The sequence below is a fragment of the Monosiga brevicollis genome, genomic scaffold (genome assembly GCF_000002865.3).
Source record: "Monosiga brevicollis MX1 MONBRscaffold_7 genomic scaffold, whole genome shotgun sequence".
NCBI classification, from domain to species: domain Eukaryota; class Choanoflagellata; order Craspedida; family Salpingoecidae; genus Monosiga; species Monosiga brevicollis.
Window position 1 is genome coordinate 996894 of NW_001865044.1, and position 26671 is coordinate 1023564.

General features: G+C 55.3%; 10 protein-coding genes across 10 annotated transcripts in view; 6 read left to right on the top strand and 4 right to left on the bottom strand.

The window, feature by feature from the left end:
- Positions 1 to 209, bottom strand: part of MONBRDRAFT_32062 (uncharacterized protein) — a gene marked incomplete at both ends in the record, with an annotated part of 4809 nt that extends 4600 nt beyond the window's left edge. Inside the window, one exon of the mRNA XM_001745044.1 lies at positions 114 to 209. Coding sequence (XP_001745096.1) covers positions 114 to 209 — 96 coding nt within the window. The remainder of the gene's footprint in view (positions 1 to 113) is intronic.
- Positions 210 to 660: 451 nt separating this feature from the next.
- Positions 661 to 1368, top strand: MONBRDRAFT_16491 (uncharacterized protein; the record flags this gene model as incomplete). Its single annotated transcript, XM_001744868.1, has 3 exons — positions 661 to 708; positions 850 to 1014; positions 1123 to 1368. Coding segments are annotated over 3 exons (459 nt in total), but the record flags the coding sequence as incomplete, so codon positions are not given.
- A 3643-nt stretch (positions 1369 to 5011) lies between these two features.
- Positions 5012 to 5590, top strand: MONBRDRAFT_16267 (uncharacterized protein; the record flags this gene model as incomplete). Its single annotated transcript, XM_001744869.1, has 2 exons — positions 5012 to 5320; positions 5465 to 5590. The coding sequence occupies 2 exons, from the start codon at positions 5012 to 5014 to the stop codon at positions 5588 to 5590; spliced, it is 435 nt and encodes a 144-aa protein (XP_001744921.1).
- Positions 5591 to 5734: 144 nt separating this feature from the next.
- Positions 5735 to 6602, bottom strand: MONBRDRAFT_7496 (uncharacterized protein; the record flags this gene model as incomplete). Its single annotated transcript, XM_001745045.1, has 2 exons — positions 5735 to 6218; positions 6325 to 6602. 2 exons carry the CDS (start codon positions 6600 to 6602, stop codon positions 5735 to 5737), a joined length of 762 nt encoding a protein of 253 aa, XP_001745097.1.
- Positions 6603 to 8255: 1653 nt separating this feature from the next.
- MONBRDRAFT_3177 (uncharacterized protein) lies at positions 8256 to 9111 on the top strand (the record flags this gene model as incomplete). The annotated part of the gene is made up of 5 exons (XM_001744870.1): positions 8256 to 8375; positions 8522 to 8537; positions 8684 to 8816; positions 8894 to 8980; positions 9048 to 9111. Coding segments are annotated over 5 exons (420 nt in total), but the record flags the coding sequence as incomplete, so codon positions are not given.
- Positions 9112 to 9959: 848 nt separating this feature from the next.
- On the bottom strand, positions 9960 to 11468 carry MONBRDRAFT_16456 (uncharacterized protein; the record flags this gene model as incomplete). Its single annotated transcript, XM_001745046.1, has 9 exons — positions 9960 to 10040; positions 10129 to 10170; positions 10273 to 10324; positions 10427 to 10478; positions 10567 to 10624; positions 10714 to 10846; positions 10974 to 11020; positions 11114 to 11204; positions 11341 to 11468. The coding sequence occupies 9 exons, from the start codon at positions 11466 to 11468 to the stop codon at positions 9960 to 9962; spliced, it is 684 nt and encodes a 227-aa protein (XP_001745098.1).
- Positions 11469 to 11963: 495 nt separating this feature from the next.
- On the top strand, positions 11964 to 15022 carry MONBRDRAFT_24677 (uncharacterized protein; the record flags this gene model as incomplete). Its single annotated transcript, XM_001744871.1, has 14 exons — positions 11964 to 12017; positions 12192 to 12305; positions 12476 to 12575; positions 12699 to 12788; positions 12876 to 13028; positions 13182 to 13246; positions 13356 to 13398; positions 13495 to 13582; positions 13673 to 13780; positions 13876 to 14073; positions 14205 to 14262; positions 14357 to 14402; positions 14524 to 14729; positions 14819 to 15022. 14 exons carry the CDS (start codon positions 11964 to 11966, stop codon positions 15020 to 15022), a joined length of 1527 nt encoding a protein of 508 aa, XP_001744923.1.
- A 312-nt stretch (positions 15023 to 15334) lies between these two features.
- On the top strand, positions 15335 to 16733 carry MONBRDRAFT_24678 (uncharacterized protein; the record flags this gene model as incomplete). Its single annotated transcript, XM_001744872.1, has 4 exons — positions 15335 to 15417; positions 15695 to 15913; positions 15960 to 16061; positions 16397 to 16733. 4 exons carry the CDS (start codon positions 15335 to 15337, stop codon positions 16731 to 16733), a joined length of 741 nt encoding a protein of 246 aa, XP_001744924.1.
- Positions 16734 to 17919: 1186 nt separating this feature from the next.
- On the bottom strand, positions 17920 to 18462 carry MONBRDRAFT_16363 (uncharacterized protein; the record flags this gene model as incomplete). Its single annotated transcript, XM_001745047.1, has 1 exon — positions 17920 to 18462. A coding segment is annotated over one exon (543 nt), but the record flags the coding sequence as incomplete, so codon positions are not given.
- Positions 18463 to 22729: 4267 nt separating this feature from the next.
- On the top strand, positions 22730 to 26590 carry MONBRDRAFT_16322 (uncharacterized protein; the record flags this gene model as incomplete). The annotated part of the gene is made up of 11 exons (XM_001744873.1): positions 22730 to 22870; positions 22975 to 23075; positions 23211 to 23321; positions 23430 to 23524; positions 23618 to 23764; positions 23867 to 23974; positions 24078 to 24151; positions 24236 to 24290; positions 24404 to 24624; positions 24838 to 25729; positions 25935 to 26590. Coding segments are annotated over 11 exons (2601 nt in total), but the record flags the coding sequence as incomplete, so codon positions are not given.
- Positions 26591 to 26671: the final 81 nt, after the last annotated feature.

The window sequence follows — 26671 nt, forward strand, 5'->3', positions numbered from 1 at the left end:
CTCTCTCTCTCTCTCTCTCTCTCTCTCTCTGTCTCTCTCTCTCTCTCTCTCTCTCTCTCTCTCTCTCTCTCAAACTCTCTCTCTCTCAAACTCTCTCTCTCTCTCTCTCAAACTCTCTCAAACTCTCTCTCAAACTCTCTCTCTCTCAAACTCTCTCTCAAACTCTCTCTCTCTCTCAAACTCTCTCTCTCTCTCTCTCTCTCATTCATTCTCTCTCTCTGTCTCTGACTGCGCCCTCATCGATGATGGATTGAAGGCGCCGTGGGGGGCGGGGGGCACCAACGTGCCATGACATGACAGGACCCTGGCTCTGAGGTCAAGCCGACGTGCTTATGAATGTATCAACGACTTGCCATGTACACCGGTATGGCCAGGCTCTCTGTCCAGATTCTCGGTGAATATCGTGATGTCTTTGTAGCGGTTTTGCTTAGTCAATGACCCTGGTCGGTTGCGCGGCGGATACAGACGAGGAGCGCCATCAGTTGGCCGCATTCCGCGAGCATGACCTCCCCGTGTCACCATGCGCCGAGTTTTGCCGGCATAGTACCACTTGGCTTGATAACCAGGTCAGCGCCTGCAGACGCTCCAGCCCGCTGGTGCGCGCAAGCCCCTACCTGCTGCCCGCCCTGACCTCATACAAGCGGATGACCCTTGGCTGTACAGACCATTGCCAGTTTATTGCTCAGCTTTGAACGTCACCCAGAATGGGTCGCAACAACCGTGCCACACGCGTAAGACATTTGAAGCATCTCAATCATCGTGTAACTTGACACATGAGCCCGTTAACGGCGTCTCAACCCATGCTATAGGCTACGCAGTGGCGACCTGTATCTATACGACCGAGCGCAGGTACGCTTTGGGCGGTCACCAGGCATCTGGCCTTCTTGTGGCTATCTCACCATGCAGTGGCTCAACCAGGTCAACTTTCGACAAGACGGCCACGAATGGCTCCGTCGATCCGGCAGCACAGCTGTTCGCGAAGACCATTACAAACTACGCATAGATGGACAAGAGGTCAGCGGCGACGGCAGCCCGCTGTCACCCATGAAGCGCCAACATTGTGCTCCTCTTAACACCCAACTTTTGTTTTGAAACTGTGCGCCCTGACGCGTCCCTTTGCAGCAACTCTATGGATGCTACTCGCACTCGGCTGTCCAGCCCGGCTTTCGCCGTCGCTGCTACTGGCTACTCAAACATCCTCGAATCGTCTTGGTCCACTACCTGCAAACAGGCAAAACCCCTGACACGGTTCGTCTCAAGAGTGAACTTTACTCGCCCGCGTCCTCGACACGGCACTTTAGCATGGGTTTGAGGGCTTGTCCAGGCATTGTCTGTGGGGAATACCGTGGGTGTGCTCGCTGGTTATAACCTGATCCCTGATCTCGCTGACGATGCGCATCTATGCCGCAATCCTTTTTTTTCATGCCTTGTTTTACTGTTTGTTTGTTTGTTGGTTGGTTGGTTGTTGTTTTTTTGTTTTGAATGCTGAGGCAGGTTGGCATGCTCCAAACGCTGGCCAACGTCGATGACACTGTTTTCTCTGCGGCAACCAACCTCATTCTACAAGAACCCAACCTGGAGATGGATTTGGACCTTGATTGGAGTGCTTTGGCCCCGCGAGGCAGAGATGCCCATGCGCACACCTTGCCACCCGCATTGCCGGAGCTGCAGATGCTACCCCAAGCGACTGCCTTTGAACCAAAGTCAGAACCAGTCACCGCAGCCGCGGCCCAATCACCACGTGGCAATCTTGCGCCGCCTTCTGCTCGAGGACGCCCCGCCCCTCTTGCCAGTTCGGTGGTGTTGGCAGCTGTAACCGCATATGCGCCGCGCCGTTGCAGCGTCCAAGGTGGCGTGGAGGTCCTTGTCATCGGCCCCTGGCCCGTCGGATTTACCGGATTTTCTGTTCGCCTGAACGAAACCTTGTGTGCGGCCCGTCAGATTCACCCGGGTGTGCTGACTTTTATCGCGCCTGCTACCTCGCATCCCGGTGTGCAGCAGCTTCAGGTCAGCGCGTGTTAGCCTACCAACTGATGAAAGCTGAGCAGTGACCTGTGCATTATATAGGACGCTCAAGTTGTTTTGACCTGCAAACTTGATATCCTAGGTCTGCCGACATGGCCAGGCCATTAGCATAACTGTCCCTTTCGAATATGACACAGAGCCCGAGGCACATTTGCCCAGTCAGAACGACCAACCCACTGCTGCGACGGAGCCAACGCCCGACCCTGTCGCGACTGGTTTGTTGATCGAGCTTTGCGTGAACACGCTGTGTGTTGATGGCACATGACGCTTGCATAGAAGCGTGCCTTCGTGCTCGTTGAATCTGAAATCATTTGCTCGAAACATGTGCTCCTTCTCAGGCTCACCTTTGCGGGGATTGAACTGGCGTGACTTTTTACAAGACGAAGGCCTTGCAAGGCTGGGATCTTTATCACTTTCGGGCTGTACGTCTCATCTCATCAGACGCGTGCACCTCTGTGTGCCGTTGTCTCCGTTTCTGTTGCTGATGCTCCGTGCAAGTGCCGACGGCTGGCTGCGCGATACCACACAGCGTTGCGTTCGCCACACTTATTGACCATATTTGTGGGGTAATCCTCGTTTCTTTCAGCTGCTGTCGACGAAACTGCTTCTCCGGCCGAGCAACGCCTCACGTATCGCGCGGCCCGCACGATTCAAGTGGCTTTTCGTCAATACTTGGTAAGCAACCACCAACTGCTATTGGCTGCCGGCTATCGCGCCAAAACCAATGCTAATCATTGAAGAGATGAGCAATGCCTACCAGAGTCTGAGGGTGTTGATTGATCATCAAATTCTGATCTTCCCGTGCGATTGACCAGCGACGGAATCAGGAGCGCAAGGAGTCGGCGGCCATGGCAATTCAAACGTTCTACCGCAAGTACAAAAGAGTTGTTGAGCAAGAGGAACGGGAAAGAGCTGCTCGCGTGATTCAGCGCCAATTTCGCCGACGCCACCAACAGGGCGCAGACAGTAGCGCTGTGACAAGCCCATCAACTCCCAGGTGTGCCCCTCGCGCGCAAAGCTCTTTTGTTTTCGTTTCGCCTCTTCGTCGACAACCCTACGACAGAGGAGCTGTTGGCGTCGGTTTGAAGGACAGATCGTTGGGTGCTGACGATTGTATCTCTTTGTCATTGCCGCTCTCCACACAGGTCACGCACGCAATCAGGAAGTCGTCGCCGCACAGCTTCGTCGACGCTATCACCAAGGGAGGAACGCGCGGCCAAAGTCATTCTAGATTTTTTGCGCAAGGTACGAACACACCATGTTTCAGGCCTCCCCGATCTGACGCTCTCACCATGCTTGTCATTGGCGACCAACCACCTTCCTCACTTGATATATGGGCTTTTCTTGGGCAGCACCACAAAACAAATCGTCCTTCCTAGACTTGCCCCGAGCTAAGGTTCGATAAGTGTCTTTTGATTTGGCCTATCCTCCTGCAGAGAGCATTTTCATTCTTTGCAGCCTTCGCGGCTGTGCCGCTCGTATGTACATGTTCATCATTCGCTTGTCTCTATCCGCGTGTTTGTGGCACACACAAGTCTTGCCAGCTGGTTGACCAAGACGAGCAATTCAATCCACATGCATCGCCCCAAAAAAAAACTGTTTGACGCTCTCAACCCCGAAATTCGTTGAAAATTCGTCCAAAACTCTGTCAAAACTCTCGTTTTGGTCACAAGCATTAAACCAATTTTTTTAAAAAAATTTCGCGGGAGCCATGACGCTTCTTTTAACTGGATTTGAGCCGTTTGGCAGTCATGTCGTCAATCCCTCCTGGGAGGTTGGTCTCGTGCTGGATCTGCGAGGGGGATTGGATGGGGCGGCGGCAACTTGGGTTGTAGGCCAAGGCAGTGGGTGCTGTAGCCCCCCAGAAACTCAATCCCGTTGATGATGTGGTCGGCATGACGCAGGTCGCGCACCGACTGGACGGTGCAAAGCTGGGTGGATTGACGGTTTCAGCACATCGATTGCCTGTGGATTATCGTACGTGAGCTTATGCCGGATATCACCCGCTGGTTTGCGTTGCAAGAGGGGCTTCGGGGGCAGCCTCATTCTGTCTTTGAACCACGGACAGGCAAAGTAGACCAGGTGTTACCGAAGGTTTGGGCACAGCACGCTCCCTCGGCGGTCAAGTTGTGCGTTCACATGGGGGTGGGCAAGGCAGAGGCGCTTCGCTTGGAGTATCGAGCGCGACGGGGCCCGTACGTGCGCAAGGACAACGCGCATCATTCGCCGGCCTCCGAGGTATGGACTGCCAATGGATCTTGTGATGGTGCAGGCCCACGCCCTTACTTCCACTATTCTTACTCGAACGGCCTGCTACAGCGTCATTCCTGCACGGGGCCAGACGAGCTGCGCACGCCCATCGACCTGCCACGGGTAAGCGGCCGCTGGCCACGAGCGAAATGAATGTCGGCAGCGCATCTGGAGAGCCGTGCCACTCACACCTGCAGTTGCTTAGGTGCTTCGAGATGTCGAGGACACGCGACCCCTACCACTGCGCGTTTCGGTGAATGCTGGCTTGTATCTCTGTGAATACGTGTACTACCATAGGTGCGCTTCAGACATGTGCAAGTGTGAGTTGTCGTACAAACCGTTCCATTACACGGGCTGACGAGCGGGGGCGGTCTTGTTCGCGTAGCTTGGCCTCGCATGCCGACGTGCCGAGTGTCTTTCTTCATCTACCGCCCTTTGGGCAGCCGTTGTCAGCTGTTGAGCTGCAAGCTGCCACTGCGCTTGTTTTGGAGGTAAGCTACATCGACTATGAAGGCAGCTTTGGCGGCCAAAACGCTCATGCCGCTGTGTTGGACCGACGTATGGCATTTATGCCCCTCTCGCTCAGCGCACAGCGCGGGTGGTCTGCGCAGGACAGCCCAGCTTGACTTTGCATCAACCAGCACCACCGCGCCCCAAGGTGCGTCACTTTATTCCTATTATGTGAGCGGGGCGGCTTGTACGACGTGGGTCCCGTTTGCTCATTTCAGCCTGATGAATGTTACAGGTCGGCGTGGTCTGCTTTGTTCGTGCCGAAGCACATCCGGGCTGCATCTTGTTGGGTCGTCGACTTGCGCGCCACAGCGACGGCAATCCGAAGGGTCAAGGCACGTTTGCTGCACCAGGCGGACACTTGGAATTTGGGGAGGATATTATCACTGCCGCCCAGCGGGAGGTGCGCGAAGAATGTGGCGTGAGCTTGCATAATGCTGCACTGTCAGCCACCTTCAACGTGATTGATGCGCCGAGTCACTATCACTTTATCGTCTTGGCCGTTGTTGGTGACATTCACGAGGTGAGCAGTCGCGTTCCAGGTGTGCGACGGCACGGACAGGCAAGGATTGAAGGGAGCACGCCGAGGCGATGCAGCAGACCGACAATCTCCCCATGGCGCCAGTGGATGCTCATCGTCCCTGTCCCTCGTGTGGCTGACTCTGGATGGCTGGCACAGGAGCCCGTCAATGCAGAGCCCTCCAAATGTGAGGGCTGGTTTTGGCACGAGTGGCAGCAGCCTTTGCCCCAACCCACGTTCCAGAGCCTCGTCGTTGCGCGCGACCAAGCCTTTTCGCCATTTTAGTCGGGGCCCGAGGGGCGCAGAGCGCCCACGGCTTGAGTTGAGCCACTGTATTGGTCAGATTCGCTTAGCAGGCTTTCAATTGATGAGAGAATGAGAACAACCAACTGTACAGAGTAGCCGAGAGCGGCTGGACCGACGCTGGGCTCATTGCGGGTGCGCAAACATTTGCTCAATGCCTTGCTGAAAGCTGGCTTTGGCGTCGGCAGAGACGGCTTGCTCATCCAAGTAGACGTCAAAGAGGGCACGGGCGACACGAGGTGCCTTGATGGTGACTGGCAAGCCACCCTCGAGGCCGATGACAAGCAGATCCCGGCGCGGCTCCCAGTCAAAGCAAAGTCGGGAATGCACGGCAAAAGATTGGCCTTGTGAAACCTGCAGCAGAGCTGCAGACAGTTCCTGAAGTTCGGCTGCGGCGGCTTCATCCCCAGTCGGTAGGCGGGGCGCCACGCTGTCGGCCAGGGCCTCGATCATGGTAGCTTGATCAACAGTGCGGGCAAAGGCAAGCTCGAGGCGGGCGGCAACGTGGCCCGCTTGGATGTCAGGCAGGGAGAACTGTTGACATGCCTTTGCATCATCCCGATCCACAAACAAGCCCACTGCGTAGACGCTGAACAAGCCATACTTTTTGCTGCCGAGTGAGATTCAATCAAGCAGGATCGTGAGACTACCACGCAGGAAGGTTGTGATGTTGGAGCACGCGCGCGCGCTTGGGGATCGCAGGGCGGGAGACTCACCGGCAGCCATGGCCCAAGAGCTGGAAGCGGCCGCTCGAGGTGGGGAAGGCAATCTTGGTGATGGGTTCGACGCTGGTGGTTGCCGTGTCACAAGCCACGCACAAGCCAGCCCCCAACCCTACACCTGCAATCAAGCCGAGCCCCGTTCCAAAAATCTCAGCAGCTGGCATTGATCGTTGCCCCTGGCCTCCAGCGCGCCACGTCGTCTTGGTCCGCACAACTGTGCCATACATCGACGCCACAGTTGGCCGCACAGCCTGAACCCCACGTCGCCACATCCTCCCCGGTCCCTGACCAACCAATCAGCCAGCCGCAACCCCAATCCTCCTGTACCAACCCAGCACCCAGCACCCTCAACCCCAGCCAACACAGCACCGAGCCACACCGCCACTGAGCCAAGAAAAACCACTGACACTGAAAATCACACAAGAGATGAGAGAGAGAGAGAGAGAGAGAGAGAGAGAGAGAGAGAGAGAGAGAGAGAGAGAGAGAGAGAGAGAGAGAGAGAGAGAGAGAGAGAGAGAGAGAGAGATGCTTGAGAGAGAGAGAGAGAGAGAGAGAGAGAGAGAGAGAGAGAGAGAGAGAGAGAGAGAGAGATGCTTGAGAGAGAGAGAGAGAGAGAGAGAGAGAGACTTGAGAGATGATTGAGAGAGAGAGAGAGAGAGAGAGAGAGAGAGAGAGAGAGAGAGAGAGAGAGAGAGAGAGATGCTTGAGAGAGAGAGAGAGAGAGAGAGAGAGAGATGCTTGAGAGAGAGAGAGACTTGAGAGATGCTTGAGAGAGAGTGTGTGTGAGAGAGAACAATTTGTGCTTTTCCTTTATTTCTCTTTATTTCTCTTTCAAACCGACCAAATCAATTTGTCTCTCGATGCTCTTTTGGACGACATAGCTGTTGGTGCCGGTACCGGTACTGGTGGTGGTGCTGGTGGTGGTGCTGGCGTTGATACTGACTGGTATTGGTACGGAGTATTGGGTACCTTGGTACTGGTGGTATTGGTACGGAGTACTGGGTGTTGAAGCGCAGGTGGGGGTCTGGGGCGGAAATCGGTAGGATGGCCAATCGCGGCGCACCGTTGTCCGAGGCTGATTGGCAGGCCGCTTTCTCGCCGGATGGGCGACTTGTGGACGAGGCCAAGCTACGTTCCAAGATCTTCAAAGGTGCGGGAAAGCCGGGGACAGCGCGGGGAAGGGTACCGCGTTTGCCGTTGATTGCGGGTCTGGCCATCAATCAAGCCATGTACATGGACATCACCAAACGTAAAACGTGACGGACTGTTGGACTCGTGTGCCCCCGGCAGGTGGCGTTGATGCCAGCATTCGCCGGGACGTCTGGTATTTTCTCCTTGGCTACTACCCCATGCATTCCACCTCGCTGTGCGTGTCATGACCCTTGGTGATCCCTCTGCTCTGACGTATAGTTGCGTCCACCATGGCTTCTGACTCATCGTTGTGGTTGACATCCATAGCGAGCGCTCCGTGCTTCAGAAAGAACGGCGCATGGACTATCTGGCTCTCAAGGCTCGGTGGAAAGAGGAGCTGCTTGATGATATGGTGTGTGCAGGCGCAGGCAACTTTGGCAGTGCTGTTGGCATGAAATCTGAATGCTCATCATCATCATGGCTTGGCCTCTGATCGTACCGTGCCATGCTCTGGGCCGGCCGGCGCAGAGCGGTGAGGGGGACGATGAAGACTTGGACGTGGCGGACACGTTGCCGCCCGAGGATCAATTTGTGTTTATCCAGGCCAAGCTGACGGCCATGCGCTACGACATTGACCATGAGAAGGCTCAAGACAGCATGGTCTGTGTCATTGCCCAATGAGCACCTCCTGCCAACCTCGCACGCTCGGTGCACGGCAAAGGGACAGCTGTGCCCCCAGGAGTCTTGAGAGCCTAACAAAATGCATGCATGTTGGCTCCCGTCCGAAACAGCGTATTGTGAAAAAGGACGTACCGCGCACCGATCGCCAACACGAGTACTTTGAGAAGGATGATAGTGAGCATTTGGTATGGCTTCATGACATCCTGGTCACTTACGCAGTTTTTCACCAAGAGGTTCGTGAAACTATGCTGACGAGCGCTTCTTGTAAGTTTGCAAGTTTGTGCCATGGGGCTCACACGCCCTTCTCTCTGTCTGTCTGTCTCTGTCTGTCTCCGTCTGTCTGTCTCTCTTGTTTTTTTTTTTCCGATGGCGAGGACAGGTTGGCTATGTCCAAGGTGAGCGATTGACCGTCGGTGCTGTAGCGCAAACAGATCGGATCACGAGCTTGCCCAAAAGCCAAAATCGTGCAGCAACGCAAGCTTCACTTCCCATCCTCGCTCTGACTGTTTGTCCCTCCCTTTTTATCGGCTTGTGTCGACAGGCATGAACGACGTGTTGGCCATCATCTTGTTTGTCATCGACAATGAGGCCGATGCCTACTGGTGCCTCAACAGCTACCTCAATCTCATTCAGAGTGACTTTATGGCCAAGGGCATGGTGGAAAAGATTGGTGCGTGCTTGGTCTTCATATCCATGGCCAAGTCAAATGCGGGCTGCCTGACCTATAACCCCTCTGGTGCTTGGCAGAGAGCTTGAAGCGACTACTGAATTTCATCGAGCCAGATCTGATGCAGCACTTGGAGAAGATTGATGCAGGCGACCTTATTTTTTGCCATCGGTACGAGCGCGAGTGTGTTTGCGAGCCCTACGCCGCTTCCGTGCTCATTAGGCTATTGTGTGGGCAGATGGCTGCTGCTTGGCTTCAAGCGTGAGTTTGTCTGGGACGACTCGGTGCGGCTGTTTGAGATTTTGTGCTCCCATCATATGGAACTTAACAGCGTACAGGCCGACAAGGTGCGCAGTACAGAGCTGCGCAAGGAGCGCATGGCTCAGCTGAGCGCCAGCGATGTTGACCCCACCACTGCCCCAACGAGCAAAGGCAAGGGTAAGGCTGAGCCGGCCAAGGCCGAGGGCTCCTTGGATGAACTGGACTTTTCCTTTGAGCTCTTCGTGTGCTGTGCCATCTTTCGCCAGCATCGGGAGAAGATCATGGCCTGCACCGACTTGGCAGATGTCTTTACTGTCGTTAACAGGTGCGTCGTTCTCGTTGCTGGTTTTGGAACAAGCGCTTCCCTACCATCTCACTGCGCCACGGTTTGTGGGATCTAGCTTGGTCGAGAAAATGGACTTAGACCACATCATTTCGGATTCGGAGGATGTTTTCTACGAGTACTGTCGTCGCTCCATCACGGCTAGCGCTGGCGCCACGGCCGCTCTTTTACGTCCCTCCACTTCAACATGAGGGGAAAGGGTCGAGGCAAAGGACTAGCAAGTGCAAAGGCCAATTTGCTTGGGGTGGAGCGCATGGTGCTGCCTGGGGCTTTGGGAGATGATAATATGCGCTTTCATCGCCACCTCCTTGCAATTGAATTTTGCTCAAGGATGTGACAATGAGGTGGCTCACACGGCGGGAAGTGGCATTTGCTTGTTCCTGGATTGCTTGATTGCATTATTGCCGAGATGCCTTGTTGCTGATACGTTATGACTCTATTGTTGCTTTTGGGCGCTGAATCAACGCACGAGATGGTGGACGCAAATACTAAACTGACATTGAGATGCGAGTTACACCGGGTATGGTCGTTTGTGGGCTTTGGGGCTCAGCTGCTGGCACCTTGGCTCTTTTCCAGGGCCAGCAATTCGTCAAAGCTCGAGATGAACCAGTCAGCCCCGGCCTTGACCTACCAGGGCGGGTCCAGTGCTAGTGAAAAAGCCGCGACGACGCTGTTGCTGGCGATAAAGCTGTCAGCACGCGTCACTCCTACATACCTTTTCACGCACAACGTTGCCGCCAAACCCGATGAAGGCGTCCTACCATCAACAGCGACAAAGGATCATGAAATTGAGAGACAAGCAAAGCTGAGCGAGACTGTGCAGATGACAACTTTTGCAGGTTCAGAAGGGCCCCCCTACCGCGGGCGGCCGAGCTTCCATATCCGTGGCACCATCACCAATCATGATCAAACTAGGGGAGAATGTAATGTAAGCGAGAGGTCGTGTGGCACAGCATGGGGCAGCACAACATGGGGCAACACGAAAGCTTGGGCCAAATAGATGGAAGACATACGGGGCGAGTCCACGCTCTTCGCGAAGGAGTCGCGCGACCTCCTGCTTGCCACCTAGAAACAAGGGGCGAGGGTGGGGGGTTCAGTCAGTATCAAAATGGGGTCCTCGCTTGAACACGGCCTGGCATTCTCATGGGTGTACCGGTGCGTGAGGTGGGCTGATTGCGGTCAAAGTCGACATAGGCGCCCGTTGCATCGTGCTGTGGGTCACAACGGGGAATGTTCAGCGCAGAGTCATGATACAGAGTCGGCTCGCCTGGGTGCGGTGGCTCCGGATCGAGGCACGCACATGCAGAACGTTGGCAAAGATGTTGTCAGGAGAGATGTTGAGTGCTGCTGCCACGGGCAAAATTAAAGGGCGGATGCCCCCAGTGACCAAAAACACTTGAACGCCGCGCGCCTGCAAGGCGGCCACAACCTCACTGCCCCCATGACGAGGAAAAAAAAGAGGCCCAGACATGAGTGAGTTGCCTTTGATCAGTTCAAAAGAGAGGAGTTGTGCCATACCGCCACACACACACACACACACACACACACACACACACTGACCGGACACCGGGGGTAAGCTTGGGGCCCTCCTCGACCAGGGCTTGAATCTATGATGGCCAACGCCCAGCGGACCAGTGTGAGGCTGTGCCGGAGCCGGAAAGAAATAGAGGGGTACGCATGTCACATTGGGTCAGGCGCACACGGACCTGTGCCGTTGTTGGCTTGATAATGTCCAGGCGTGCTGCAAAGGAGTCCTGAAAGGTCACCGATCCCCCCATTGCCCGCGCCGTCCTACGGAAATCATGCAAGCAGGACAGGTGCAACGGGTGGTGAGTGATACTTTGTGAGACGCTGGGGTAGCTCACTCCGTCAGCAGCTGACAGCACGGGGATGACGCGATCCGTCTTTGGCCCACCGAACCACGCACCACTCAGCCACCGCCTGGCCCACGCCACAATACTCTGCCAGCTTATCGATCCCCTCATCGATGCAAACGGTGCTGTCCACATCAAAGCAGACCGCCCGTACGCGCTGATACACGGCTGCCACATCCATCCCTGCCGGTCTGACGTGCGTCTCCTTTTAGATGACGTTGTGAGTCTAAATATAGATGAACGAGCCGCACACACACACACACACACACACACACACACACACACGAAGACTGATGATGTCTCTCTCTCTCTCTCTCTTTGACCAAAATTTGCGAAATTCACTGTTTTTTTTTTTCATTTTTCTTGTGTGTGCGTGTGTGTGTGGCAAGGGGGGGCGGAGCTCGTCTCGTCTGGTCTCGTCGCGTCGCATCGCATCAGCTGCTTGATGCTTCTGACTCGGTTGCTCTTGGCTTTGATGGGGCATAGGGTGCGGTGCGGATGTGGATCGGCAAGCCAATGAATCATCGATTTTTTTATCGGATTATATTTCTCACATTGCTCGCCTTCCTGTTTGCTAGAGTGCGACAGTCGGTCGGTGCCACGCGATATATCCGTGGTGTTCCTTCCCCTGCCTCTGCGCATGCCCTGATCGGGAACGCGCCTCAGCACTGCTACCATGTCCGGCTTGCCTTGTGCCGATAACCTGCTTCTGGTGGCGGATTCCTACAAGGTTAGGCATGGATTTGACAAGGCTCGCGCCCGCACCGATGGCTTGCTGTGCCCCGGGTGATCAGCAAGTCTTTTGGGGTCAGACACTGGCGTTTAGCCAACAAAGCTTTTGAACGACGCAACACCTCGCCCCTGTGACCCGCTCAGGCATCTCCTGTCACCCTTTGGCCTGCAGATCTCACACCACTTGCAGTACCCACCCAACACCACGCGTGTCTACTCCTACTTTGAGAGCCGCGGAGGTCAATTTCAAGAAACATGCTTTTTTGGCTTGCAATACATCCTCAAGGTACCTCCGCCGGATCCTCGCATGCTTTCTCTGCAATCAATGGCCGTTGCTGCAACGCCCCCAACATCCAATGTCCAAGACCCGACGCCTGATCTGGCTTCTGCTCATGTATGCTTTTGATCTGCCCTTGCTCTTGTACGGTTGGACCCAAAATGTGGTTGGTGAACTAGCGCTGGCTGGTGGGCCAGGTCGTGACTCAGGCCAAAATCGACGAAGCCGCCGAGCTCTACCAGCTTCATTTTGGGTCCGACGCCGTCTTCAACCGTCAAGGTAAGCAGCAAGCCCACCTGTCCTTGCCCTTCACCTCCCATTCTGGTCCTCTTTGCCTCTGGTCCATTGTCCTTTTCTTCAGGAGCTTCATTCTCCCGCCTTCTGCCCTTGCTTGCCCCAAAGGCTGGGAGTACATTCTGCAGGAACATAACGGCCACCTGCCCATTGAAATTAAGGCTGTTCCCGAAGGCACTGTCCTGCCCGTCAAGAATGGTTGGGCCCGCCCACACTTGCCCTCGCTTGGCCAGCAGTGATGGCAGTGACCAAGGTCTCACCTCATTGTGCTCTTGCCCCCCGCAGTCTTGTTTACGGTCGAGAATACTGACCCAAAATGTTACTGGCTGACAAACTTTCTCGAAACGCTTTTGGTTCAAGCCTGGTATCCCATGACCGTGGCTACCAACTCGCGCGAGCACAAAAAGATTCTACAAGCTTACCTCAACGCAACTGCTGGTAGGTCCTTGCCTCGCCGCCATCGCCACACACACACACACACACACACACACACACACACACACACACACACACACACACACACACACACACACACACACACACACCAGCTGCATGCTATGTTCTCACAATGACCGTGTCAAACTCCTTCAGACAATGCCGATGGTCTGGCGTTTAAGCTTCACGACTTTGGCTTTCGGGGTGTATCCTCGGTTGAGGTTGGCTCCCATACCTTGGCGCTGTTGCTCATGACTAGCCTGCCTAATGCTCACACCCCTCACCTCTCCGACGCCCGCTCCTTGCGGTCTTGACTGCTCATTCATGCAGTCTGCAGCGATTGGTGGTGCTGCGCACCTCGTCAACTTTCTGGGTACGTCACCGGACTGTGTGGGCAGTGATCATTGACAGCAGCTTGGTACCGAACAGCGTGCGTTGGCATGATTGCGTGCGTTTGTGCGCATGGCAGGGACGGACACGATCGCGGGCGTCGTGCTGGCGCGCGACTACTATGGCTGCCCCATTGCTGGGTTCTCCATCCCAGCTTCAGAGCACTCGTACGTGTGTTGACACCCTCGCGCGGACATCTCGTGGCAAAAGCCGATGACTTGCTGTGTACCAAGCCCTCACTTGTCGTGCAATGCCAGAACCATGACCTCGTGGACGCGTCAGGGTGAGGCAGCTGCCATGCGCAACATGTTGGAACGCTTTCCCACCGGCCTCGTGGCCTGTGTGAGCGATAGCTACGATATCTGGTACACCACGACTTGCCCAGGACGTCTTTGGTGCGCCCAGCGTGTGGCGGCTGCATCTGATTCTGGCGTGGGTGCGGCGGGTTGCGGTTTGTTAGGAACGCCTGCGAGAACCTATGGGGTCGCGAACTTAAGGATCTGGTAATGAGCCGCGGTGAAACCAATTCAACGCTGGTTATTCGGCCCGACAGTGGTGATCCCCCCACTGTTGTGGTGCGCTGCCTCGAGCTTCTGGGCCAGGCTTTTGGCGTGTCCATCAACAGCAAAGGGTACAAGATGCTGCCGCCATACGTGCGGTGCGTCGATATTCATCAGGGGTTTTACGCCCAGGCAGCCATCCACAGCCACTTGGTTCCTGGCACACAGGCAGGTGCTTCTTGCTGTCAAGTTCTGACTCATTCTCATCGATGCTATTTGATGCACGCAGCGTGATCCAGGGTGATGGCATTGGCTTGCAAAGTTTGGGCGAGATCCTGCATCACATGGTCGGTCGTGCACGGCCTGCAGGAGTGGCGCGGCCTCAACGCTAACAATTTGCCCAGTGCCACCTCTGCTACTCATTTGGTTGGTATTTCGTAGGCGGCCAACGGTTGGTCGGCAGACAATGTGGCCTTTGGCTCTGGCGGTACGTTGACGTTGTAGTCCCTTTCTGTGTGCTTGCCGTCGGCGGGAGAGCACAGGAAAAGACGGCATAACCATGGCATTGGCTTCATTTGCGGGGCGATGCGGTGTATTAAATCCAACAGGGTCGCTGTTGCAAAAGCACAATCGGGACACGCAAAAGTGTGCTTACAAATGTAGCTTTGCGGAGGTCGATGGTGAGCAGCGAGACGTTTACAAGGATCCCGTTACGGACCCCGGCAAAAAGTCCAAGCGCGGTCGCTTGACGCTTCGACGTGGGGATGCGGGGGATTGGACCACCGTCACTGAAGGCCAGGGCACACCTGATTCGGTAGGGCTTGGCTGGCACTGTGCAACACGGCTGCTTGTTCAAGCACGGCACTCACGCGGCGGTGCTTATGCCGCCACACTCATGTGTAGGATGAATTGGTGGTCGTCTTCCGCGACGGCTGTCTTGTACAAGAGTACACGATGGACGAGGTGCGAGAGCGCGCCAAGATCTTGGATGGCAACGGCGGTTACATGGAGGAGATTCCGGCGCCCAAGTTGGAGACGGTCAAAAGCATCTTGAGCGAAACGCCTCGCGTGCGCACGAGCTCCAATCGCAGTGTGATCCCTGTGTAAAAACTTAGTTTATGACTGGTCAACGACAAGATTGTCGACCTGGACCATGTTTGACAGGCGTGCATGTTGTTGCTGCATCTTTTGCCGGGCCCAGCGCCCCTCTTATAAAGCGACGCAAATCCATAGGTTGCCACTTCAAGGTTGTGTCTAACATATGGGGGGCGGGAATAGGCTGCAGTCCTCATCACTGCCTTGCTTGCAAGCGCAGTATGTTGTAAAGTGTATATTTGGTCGCACTGTGATTACCCAAACAAGGGAGAACAAAAGAAAAGAAGAAGAGAAGAAAAAAAAAACAACACACGCAACCAGGGGATGGCGAATGGCATCGCACCGGCAACGGGGGCGGGGCGGAACGGCGGTGTCAAGGAGAACAAGAACAAGAACAAGAGCAACAAGTCCAAGGGTGCATGAGAGTAGCTGGGATCGGATGCTAACCTTTGCAAATGCATCGGTACATCCTACACACCTTGCCGACTGATGAAACGCGCCGCGCCAAACGGCTCGTAACCGCTGTGGACCTGATGTAGCGGTTGTTGACCAAGTTGTCGATCAAACTGCTGGAGCTGTTTCGTTTACGTTAAGCTGTGATTGCAGTTGTTGTCACAGTTCCTCGAGTACATGTCTCTTATCACCCATGTACCACTTTTCCTTTGTCTTTTCTTTGATTGCTAGAGTTCTCTCTCTTTCTGTGTGTGATCTCTCTCTTTCTCTCTTCTCTCTCTCTCTTTTCTCTCTCTTGTCTCTTGTCTCTCTCTCTTGCCTCTTCTATTTACCTGACGAGAACCCCCCTCCCTGCCTGCCTCTCTTCTCGCTCTCTTCTCGCTCTCTCTCCCCCCCTCTCTCTCTCTTTCTCGCTCGCTCGTTTGCTGTTCGTGGTCGTGTCTTGACCGGGTTGGGCCTTTGACGGGACCGTATCACCGGATTGGTCATCAGCCAGGATGAAGCTGCTTGAGGACCTCGATCTGACGAGATTAGGCGCCACCATCTCTGGCGCTCATGATGGCGAACGCATTCGCTGTCGCTTGGAGGTCTACTCTTGGTGCGTTGAGCCCCCGCCTGCCCTTGCCTTGAGAGTTTTGACTTGCCCCGCAGCCTCTTTGCCCCGCGGCCCAGGGTGCTTCTGGGCAAGACCAGAACGCCAAAAGGGCAAACCTCGGCCGCCCTGGGCCATGATCCCGAACCCCATCATCCTTCTTCTTCTTCCTTTTGTTGATTTGCGCTTGTTTCTTTTGTCTGCCCTTTCTTTTTTTTTTTTTTTTGTGAAGATTTGGGGTCGGCAACGTCAGATTGCTCGACCGTTACGCCCTTCTCACGCTTCCTTGCTCCTTGTTCCCCTCGTTGCTGCTGGACAACATGGCGGTCGTGTGCGCACAGCAAAATGGCAGGAGATGACAAGAAGCTGTACAAGATGCTGGCAGCGGAACAAGGCGGCAGCTTGGCCGCGGCAGAGCTTCTTTCCCCCTCACCGCTCAGTCCTCCAGGCTTTTCCATGACAGCACCTCTTGAGCCGGTTCCGTGCACTCAGAAGATGCTGTACTACCTCAAGGCCACTCTCAACGCCTCTTATTCACCCGAATACGACTTCTCGTGCGTGCCTGCTGTCTGTCTGGCCCATCCCTTCCTTTTGCTCTGCATGCTCGGCATAACCTCATTGGGTCGTCCTAAACGGCTGCTCCTGCAGCAATGCGCGGGCCTCCGAGTTTGCCCGTGAACCCAACTACACGAACGTGGCTCGCAACATTGAAGGTAGATGTTGTGCCCTCGCTTGCTCGGGCCCGTCTTGGGGCTCGGTGTCGCACTGGTGTTTCGTTTTTGTTTTTGCTTTTCTTTGCTCTCTGTTTTGTTTTGGTGTGTTTTGTTTTGTTTTGTTTTGCTTTATTTGGGGGGGGGGGGGGGGGCACTCGTGGCCTCACCGTGTGCTCGATTGTGCCGGCTTTTGCATCAGCCAACCTTCTACCCGCACTGGGCAGTGACTATGAGCTGGTGCGTCGAAATCTGTGGGACGCTCTGGATAAGTCTATACAACCGGCCGAATGCGAAATCTTCTCCTACTGCGGTGATGCGGGCGAGGATCCCTTCACCGAGGCAGGCACCCTCTGGAATTTCGTTTACTTTTTCTACAACAAACGGCAAAAAAAGCTGCTCTTCTTCACCTGCCAGGGCATGAGGTTAGCGCGTCATCTCCTACCATGGCTGCACCCTTTGCCTTTTTGCCGCTGGATGTAGGCCTAGGCTCACTCCTCCTTTATTTTTCCTTTGCACCGTGGAACTGTAGCCCGACCAGCTTGGGCGAGGACGAGGAGGCTTACATGGATGATGAAGAGATGGACCTTGCCGATGAAGTCATGTTTGACGATCCCCAGTTTTATTGAGATGCTAATTTACGGTTGCGGCTGACTTTTGTTGTTGTTGATGTTGTTGTTCTTACGTCTTCTTGTCGTTGTTGTCCTGATTGCGAAGCAGACAGCGTGTTGTTCAGCCGCCCCGTTCTCTTGACCCCAATCGCGCAAGTTTTTGCGTGTGTGTGCTGGTCTCTGCATGTTCCGCCCGTGTCTTCCAGTTTATTATGTGACCCACTGCAGCCCATGGCCACCCCTTTGTGACTCGTGCTTCGTCTCCCTCTTTTCTCGGCCCTCCCCCTGCCTTGTCGCGCGGCGACGGGCCAACCAAACCTTTGTTCTTTATACCATCGTTTGCGCGTTCTCCTCCTCGTGTACTGTGCTGCCTTGCCCTGCTGCATCATACAATTGTGCTAAATGGGGGCTTTTTTTTTTTTTTTTGCTTGTGGGTGAGAGCCGTGTTGGTCTATTCTTATCATGTCTCCTGTTGTGCTTGTCCTCTTTATCGTGCCCCTGTGTCGTGATATGATACGGCCTTGATTATTTTGGAATCGATTGTCATGACTTTGTATCGGCTCGATCGACACGTTTTGCTGGACGCGCGCCAGGATGGCGGCCCGGTCGAATACGTCGGAAGGTGAGGTTGATGCGCGGACCGGGGCACCGGGCAAGACTCCGTCGCGGAACACTGTGATACCAACACTTGTTGGTCGGTGCCTCCATGGTCAGCAAAAGGCCACTCGGTAGCGGCAGCGTGTGCGGGTTGAGTTTGGAGTGGGCCCCGCACTTGCGACGCACATCCCGATGGCGCAGCACAAAGTCGCGCGTTGCCCCGAGGGTCAGGGATGCAATGGGCACGTCTGGGTCGAGCTCCGACTCATTGTCCTGATGCTCCCCAATGGTGTCACGTCCATCTGCATATCTATTGATGAGCACAAAGTTGTATTCATATCCCGTGGTCTGCTCAACGTATTCCTTGAGCTGGCGCAACTGTGGCGTCCATTCCGCTGCGAGCATGGTCTTGTGTGAGTATGTATAGTTGACGCCTGCATCACCGTGGGCCGCGATCCGGCGGGGCGGCACGTGTTCCTTGTTGAATACCTATGTCCCACGCAAGGCCCAAAAAAATGCCAGAGCCCAAGAACCAGCAAACAGACAGAGGCCGTGAGAGGGCATAGATGGAAGGATATGAACCCTCAAAAAAACCCTTCGCACGCGCCATAAACCATCGGCCAAATGGTGTCTCAAACAGCGCCGGAGACTGCAGCAGAGGCCGCGGGTCCCAAAATATTAACCTTGATGCGAGCCTCGTCATCGCTTTTGTAGTGGATGGCGCCCGGTCGCTCGAGGATATTCATCCAAGCTGCGGCCTCGCGGGGCGCAAAAAGCTGCCAGCGCCTCAGACGGAGGTCCGGAGCAATGACGTCCGATAAGGCATGTGGCTGCACGGTTTTGGAAACGGTATGCGTTGATTCTTTAGTCGCTGGTCCATGGGTAGTCGCCCCGCCCCGTTGGGCCTGACCTCGAGCCGCCAAGTTGAACAGCGAAGCAACAGCCTTCTTCTGTTCAGCGCCAGCGGATCTCTTGACTCGCTTGGGGCTGGGGGTTGGGATCAACACATTCACCTTTTGAGACGCCTCTCCGTGCCCATGTGCTTCCGTGGATGATCTACGATCCATTCCCAACGTGCGGCGTTGTCTCCTTCTGCCTGCGCCTTCGGAACTCAAATGCCTCTGCTGTGCTCGAACGACCATTCGTCGAGCACAGGGCTTGCTGAACAGGTTGCAACTTGTTCTTCGTCTCGCTTCGTCGGTTTTGTCAGACTGCGGACTTCTCAATTGTCAGCATCAAAACCTCACTCACAACACAACACACCTTGCGCAGCAAGGCCATCAACGCAGCGCAGCCCATAAGGTGGGCCTGCGCGTAAAAAGCGGCGAGGGAAACGAGAGGTAAACGCTTGGCGTGCGCAGCATGCCCAGGATTGAAAAAAAAGGCTGGAAGGAGAAGAAAGAAGGAGGAGAGGGCCAGTCTTAAGAACGTCTTTGGGCGGGACTCGTCGAGTTGTTATCATCGGCATGATCGCCAAAGTTGTCTTCAACCCAAGCGCGATAGCTCTGCGTGTCCTCGGGGACACAGAGGAGCAAACCCAGGAGGGAGGATGGGTGCTCGTAGGGTGGCACACGAACGGTAGCCATCATGGATGAAAGCACGTAGAAGGCGTGGCGAAAGCTGTATTGAATGTCAAACATCCGGTAGGAATTCCAAGTAACGTCGAGTGCTGTGTCACAAGCCACGGACCCATGCCGTGAGTGTCAAAGGGACTGAAAAGCGAGTGTCCCGTATCAGTGTCACAAAGCCCCCCTGAGGCGAAGCCTGACGTACTAGTATCCCGAGGGTTTTCTACACACAGACGCTGGTCCGAGGAGCCATCGAAACGATCCAGCTATGACAACCAACAGCACGTGTGAGGCCAGCAGCGAGTTGAGCGTCATGGTTGCCATTGGCGACAAACACAAGAGCAAAGGATACCTTGGGAAAGAGCTCGCCGTCACCGCGAACCCCAATGCCAACGTTTTCATAGTTGAAGTTGACGCCATAGTGTTCGAGAAACTCAAGCAAGAGAACGCCTAGGTTGCTTGCCTTGGTCGTCTTGTAAGGTCGCACTTGCACAAAGCTGAGAATCATGAGGAAGAGACCATACGAGCCGAGTCCTCCGCGAAAGACCTCATTGAGGTTGCGCTGCCACATAGCGTCCACGGCATGCATCCGCCCAGGCATAAAAGGGTGGTACAGTACATGGATTGCGCATGAGTTGTTTAGAGGCAGGGCTTCAAGCGTCGTTGCATGGCTGGTTCCTCGTGCATGCCGCAGTACATACCAACAGAAGGAATTGCTTCAAGATTAGAAACAGGGGTTTGAGGCCTGGATAGTCACGGCAATGGGTCTGCGTGTGGTGCCAGGGTAGATGAATGACAGTGTAGACTTGAGGTGGCCGTTACTCACGTGTATGCCAATGAACGCAAGCAGGCGATACAAACCTTGAGCGCTTGGGCGTCTTCCGGGCCCCCGGGCATGTTGAAACTAACATCGACTTGCAGGGACGTCACACGATCACGAAACTTGATGATGGGAACCCGGGCTTTATCAATGACCTGCATGTCAACTGCAATTCCTGCCTTGAGCAGAGCGCGGCTGAGTGGCCGCAGCGGCAGGCGCGGCCACTCTCCAAGAACCACCAAGTCCACATCGCTGAGACGACGACGGCGGTTCGGACCCCAGACGCGAGAGCGAGGGCATGAGGATGTGGCACGGGCTCTTTTTGGAAAAAAACAGGCTGCTGTAAACCAGTCTAGCAACGAACAGAAACAAGAGGCAAGCCATGAACGACTGAACAAACCTGGTGGGAAGATGGAGACCGGCAGCAAAGGAGCCAAACAGCAACACTTGGGCGTCAGGCCAAAGCTTGTTGGCAACTTCGGAGATGCGGGCGACAACCTCGTCGCGCATGCGATTCTCGGCAGGCGTTGGCGAGATGTAGCGGTAGTAGTCTTCAATCTCCTGGTGCAGTCTGTGGTGTCAATGGCGGTCGTGAACCAAGCAGAACGAATGAATTGCCTGAGCGCGTCCGCACACGCCGAGACACTCGCCAAACACACAGAACAAGAGAGGGGGCTCATACATACCGAATGATTCGTGTGCGAGAGTACGGTCCTTGTCGTAGCCAGGGTGTGAGAGACTGGTTGTTGAGGGCATTGGCCTGCACTTCACGGCGCAACTGAAAGCGCTCGCGGGCCGTCATAAACTTGGACCGCTTGTTCGAGGGCTCCCCGCGCTGAGCTCGCTGCTCGTCATCCGACTCGAGGGCGATAAACTCGGGCATGGTGGTCTCCATCTCAGCCCGATTTCGTGCAGCACCAGCAGATGCTTGCCCATTGCTCGCGTCTACCTTACCCTTGCCCCCATCCCGGACCAGGTCCTCAAAGGTGAGCTCGACGCTGTCGTTATCCGTGTCGGCCGTCAGATCAATCACCTCCTGCCCCTCCGCCGCCGCCGCCGCCATCGTGGCTGCTACCAATTATAAACGCTGACAATTACGACATCCGGCTCCGTGTCTGATCCGGTGATGTAACGATTGCCAAGTCTACCAAACGTAACGCTTTGCGCTTGAGCGGTGTGTGTGTGTGTGTGTGTGTGTGTGTGTGTGTGTGTGTGTGTGTGTGTGTGTGTGTGTGTGTGTGTGTGTGTGTGTGTGTGTGTGTGTGTGTGTGTGTGTGTGTGTGAGCGGACGTTTGAAGAAGAGCGGTGAGGCGGTGCAGGTCACGCAGATGACAGCATCTCAGCCTGATGGATGCCCGGGGTCTTGTCGCACCAAGAAGATGGGGGAGGCTAGAGGCTAGCAAATGAACAGGCTTTTCAAGTCCACCCAATGAACGGTCCCGAAGACTTCCAATCATCATACCCATCCAGCCATCCCACACCATCGATTCATTCGACCGTTGTCCTTCAAACGGCTGAAAGGTACCAAAAGAAACAAAAGAAACACAACGAAGAAAACACAAACAATACGTACATCCGGATGTACCTTGCCAACAACTCTCTGTCTCTGTCTCTGTCTCTGTCTGTGTCTCTGTCTGTGTCTCTGTCTCTGTCTCTGTCTCTGTCTCTGTCTGTGTCTCTGTCTGTGTCTCTGTCTCTGTCTCTGTCTCTGTCTCTGTCTCTGTCTCTGTCTCTTCTCTGTCTCTGTCTCTCTCTCACCACACACACCACACGCACACTCTCACTCTCTCTGTTGTATTTTATTTCCGTCACTGGGGCGTGCTTGACTGCGAGGTCAGTGGGGTGTGCGCGCTGGGCGCGGGTGTGTGTGTGTGTGTGTGTGTGTGTGTGGCGCTTGTTGACCTGGTGTTCAGAGGAAAAGGGGGAGACTCGGTTGAACAGGGTCGGGCAATGTCGTCTGGGGTAAATGCATTCCCTGGGTTCTTCTCCCGGAATGATCGGATGCCAGTGGGCAGGAGCTTGAGGATGGGGATGATCCCTCAACCGCCGTTCGCGCTCACGCCGTTTCCTCTCGCACCTCCCCGCACGTGGCTGCCATGGATACTCAGCTTTTCTTCTAGGATCCTTTTGCTGTCGACTCTTGGTTGCGCCCACCGCAGAGATGCTGACGCTCGGCGGGGTGCGCACCGCGCCCCTGATCGGCAACATGCCGCTCTGGCGCACCGCTCGCCACATGAAGCATCTGACCAAGTACGTTCTCGCCACGCAGCCGACGCCGACCACTGCAAAAGCACTCTATGAGCATTTCAACAACCAAGGCTGTGGTTAATCACCTCACACCACCTCTGCATCGCGCAGCCCACGGGCAGTGATTGCCGTGCGGCGTGAGACCAAGAATCGATGGGAGCGCCGCGCTCCCTTGACGCCCAGCCACGTTCGCAAACTGGTGCGCAAGGGCATCCAGGTCCTCATTCAACCCTCTCCCATGCGGTCAGTGCACATGTGGCTTGTTGTTCACACCCACATGGCATCAATGCGCACTGCCTCCCCCGCTCCCATCACCTCATCCCCCATTCACCAACTGGTCATGGCAGCATCTTCACGGATCGCCAGTACGAGGCAGCGGGTGCCATTGTGACGGAGGATATTGCCTCTAGCAACACCATCCTCGGCGTGAAGGAGGTTCCCATCCATCTTCTCGAACCCAACAAAACGTAGGATGCCCCAATTCTTTCCCTCTCTTTACTTCAACGTTTGGCATTTTGCCTGCCCCTCTTCATCTGCTCCACCTTCAGCTTCTTCATCGTCACTGACAATGACAACCTGGTTCGCGTGTCATGCTGCTATAGCTACGTCTGCTTTTCCCACACCATCAAGGCCCAAGCCGACAACATGCCCCTGCTTGATGCCATTCTGGAGAAGAACATTCGTCTCATTGACTACGAGTGCATTGTCAACGAGTGAGTCGGTGCCACTACTTTGCACGTTCTCGTGACCGCGACGTACAACTCGGTCAAGCGTTGCAAAGCCCCGCTCACACATGCGGCTTTGGACGCATGCGTTCGCAGGGAGGGTCGCCGTGTCATTGGTTTCGGCCGTTTTGCCGGCGTTGCGGGCATGATTGATCTGATTCGTGGTCTTGGTGATCGTATGCTCGGCCTTGGTCAGTCGATGCACCCGCGCAGCAGCCTTTCCCCGCGGCAGACCATGCTCTTCTCTCTGTGGCTGACCTGACGTATTCCTACGACCTCCGCAGGCGCCTCAAACCCTTTTTTGGGTGGTGGCTACAGTGACTACTATCACTCGGTGGCTGCTGCCCGCACCGCCCTGCAGCTCGTTGGCCATACCATCTTGGTCAACGGCACCCCTGAAGCTTTTGGCCCCGTCATCTTTGGTTTCACCGGTGCGCTACCCGCCCCGCCCTGCCCGCTCTGACTGCACTGGTCCTTGGTGCACCTCACCTGCCGTCACCGCGCACGTACATCGGCCGACGTGGTGAACGCAGGCTCTGGCAATGTCACCAAGGGTGCTCTTGAGATTTTTGAAGAATTGCCCCACGAATACATTGACGTGACTGATCTGAAGGATGTGGCCAAGAGTGGCGATCGCAATTGTAAGCCACTCGACGCCGGGCCCGTTCTGTCGTCATCTCCTTACCTTTCTTCATTCCTTGACCCCTTCACTAACATCTTCGACCCGGTCCTTGCCCACCCCAGTGGTGTATGGCGTCAAGCTGGAGCGCGAGCACCTGGTTGAGCTCACCTCCAACCCCAGCGCCCCTTTTGACAAAGTATGACCTGTCCTGGACATCTGGCCTTTTGTAGGCTGAAGGCCGGCTCGTGCAACGTCTGACCATCGCGCTCGTCCATTCTAGAACCACTATGAGAACCACCCCGAACTCTACAACGCTCGCTTCCACCGCGACTATGGTTCGTTGCCCCCGTCTCTCCCTTCACCTCCTGCTCTAGCATGAGCCACAGAAGCGATGTTACTGGGCGAATCACCTCAAGCTTACCCCTGCCATCCTGCTGCGCTTGATTAGCCCATTACTTGACGGCGCTCGTCAATTGCATGTACTGGGAGGAGCGCTTCCCCCGTCTCATCACTGACGAACAAGCCTTGGATCTGTACCGCAACCCCGAAAACCGTCTGCTAGCTATTGCCGATATCAGCGCCGATCCCTACGGCAGCATTTCCTTCACCCGCGAATGCACGAAAATTGACAAGCCGTTTTTGGTGCACAACCCGGAGACCGATGAACAGGTGGGCGTCGTGATTCTACAAAGCGCGCACAACAAGCGATGAGCACCGTTTCTATCCGCCTGTTCGCTATCTTCTCGCGTTCATGGCGATTTTTTTTTTTTTTTTTTTCCTCGTTCCTTTGCTACCTACGGTTTGCTTCCCTTTCTGCTTCTTTTCCGCCTTCTTATTTTTTTTTTTTTTTTTTTTTTTTTTTTTTTTTTTTCATCCTCGCAGGTGTACAGCTGGGAAGCTGATGGTTTGCTCTTGGGCAGCGTGGACAATCTGCCCGCTGAATTGCCCATGGAGAGCAGCCAGCACTTTGGAGACATGCTCTTGCCCTTTGTCGAAAGCCTGGCTATGTCTGATGCTACCAAACCCTTTGAGCAAAACACCCTGCACCCTTGGCTTGAGCGCGCGACCATTGCCAGCAATGGCCGCTTGACTCCCAGCTTTGAATATATTTCCGACCTTCGCCGTGAAAAGGAACAACAGCAGGCCGCCAGCAACCCCATCCAAGTGTTCTCCCCGAAGCGTGTTCTTCTCTTGGGCAGCGGCCTCGTGGCCGGTAGCTTTGTGGACCACCTGCGAGGTCGCCTCGACGGCAACCTGCATCTGAGCGTGGCCAGTGCCGATCCCAAGTGCCCCATCACCGACGCCGACTGTCATCACGTGGACCTGGCCTCATCGGCTGGTACCAAGAAGGTCGGCAGCCTGATGGCCGATTCTGACCTCGTTGTCAGCCTTCTTCCTGCCACCCTGCATGCCAACGTGGCCAAGATGTGCATCGACCATCAAGTCGACATGCTCACCACCAGCTACGTGTCCCCCGAAATGGAGTCCCTGCACAACCAGGCTTGCTCGGCCGGCATTACCATCCTCAACGAGTGCGGTCTCGACCCGGGCATCGATCACTTCTTGGCCGTTGACATGATTGATCGCCTTGAGCAGGAAAACCTCAACATTACACGCTTTGAGTCGTGGTGCGGTGGCCTTCCCGCGGCGCACTGCGTCTCGCAGACCGACCCCCTCAAGTACAAGTTTAGCTGGTCCCCTCGTGGTGTGCTTGTGGCCGCCGGCAATGCTGCTCGCTACCGCTGGGACAACGAAGTTTGCCAAGTGAAGCCCGGTACGTATCAACCCGTGCCGCTTTGCAATGCCTTCAATGGCTTGCTTTCGCTTCAACCTGCATGTAATTCTTCATGGCGCGTTTGAAACAACGCACATGTGTGCGTGTGTGTGTGTGTGTGTGTGTGTGTGTGTGTGTGTGTGTGTGTGTTGAGCACTATACCCTGTCCTCACTCTTGCATGGGCATGTTGGGTGAAACGTCTAGGTCGCCTGTTTGAGGACGTCCGCCCCCTTCGCGTCGGCCAGTTTGAGCTCGAAGGTGTTCCCAACCGTGACTCGCTGCAATACGAGTCGTTGTACGGCTTTGACCCGGATCACATTGAGACAGCCATCCGCGGCACGCTCCGCTTCCCTGGATTCTGGATGGCCATCAAATCGCTTGCTCAGGCCGGTCTGCTCTCTGTGGATGAGCGTGCTCACCCCAAGGACATCTCTGAGGTTCAGGGCGCAGCAGCTGAGATGCTCAAGCACTTGAATATTTCCAGCGACGACTTCCAGGGACCCACGCCCCTGGATCGTCTGGCCAACGCTCTTTGGGCCAAGAACCAGTACCAGCAGGAAGATCAAGACATGGTTGTCCTCCAGCACATCTTCGAGGCCCGCAACGCCACCCAAAAGAAGCGCCTTGAGGCGGAGCTTATTCTTCTCGGTGACAAGGTCCCACAAGGCCTGTCCGCCATGGCTCGCACCGTGGGTGCTCCCGCCGCCCTGGCTGCTCAGTACCTTCTGGAGAAGATGCCAGAGGTCGACACGAAGGGTGTCATGCGCCCCTTGGATGTCAAGCTGGCTCGCCGCTTCCTCCACGACTTGGAGGGCATGGGCATTCGTGCTCGCGAATACACAACCGTCTCGTCGCTGTGAGTCACACCGACCCCTGACCTGCCTGTACCCCTCTGAAAAGAGGACGTACCTTGTCAGCTGGGAGCCAGTCAAATTGGCTGG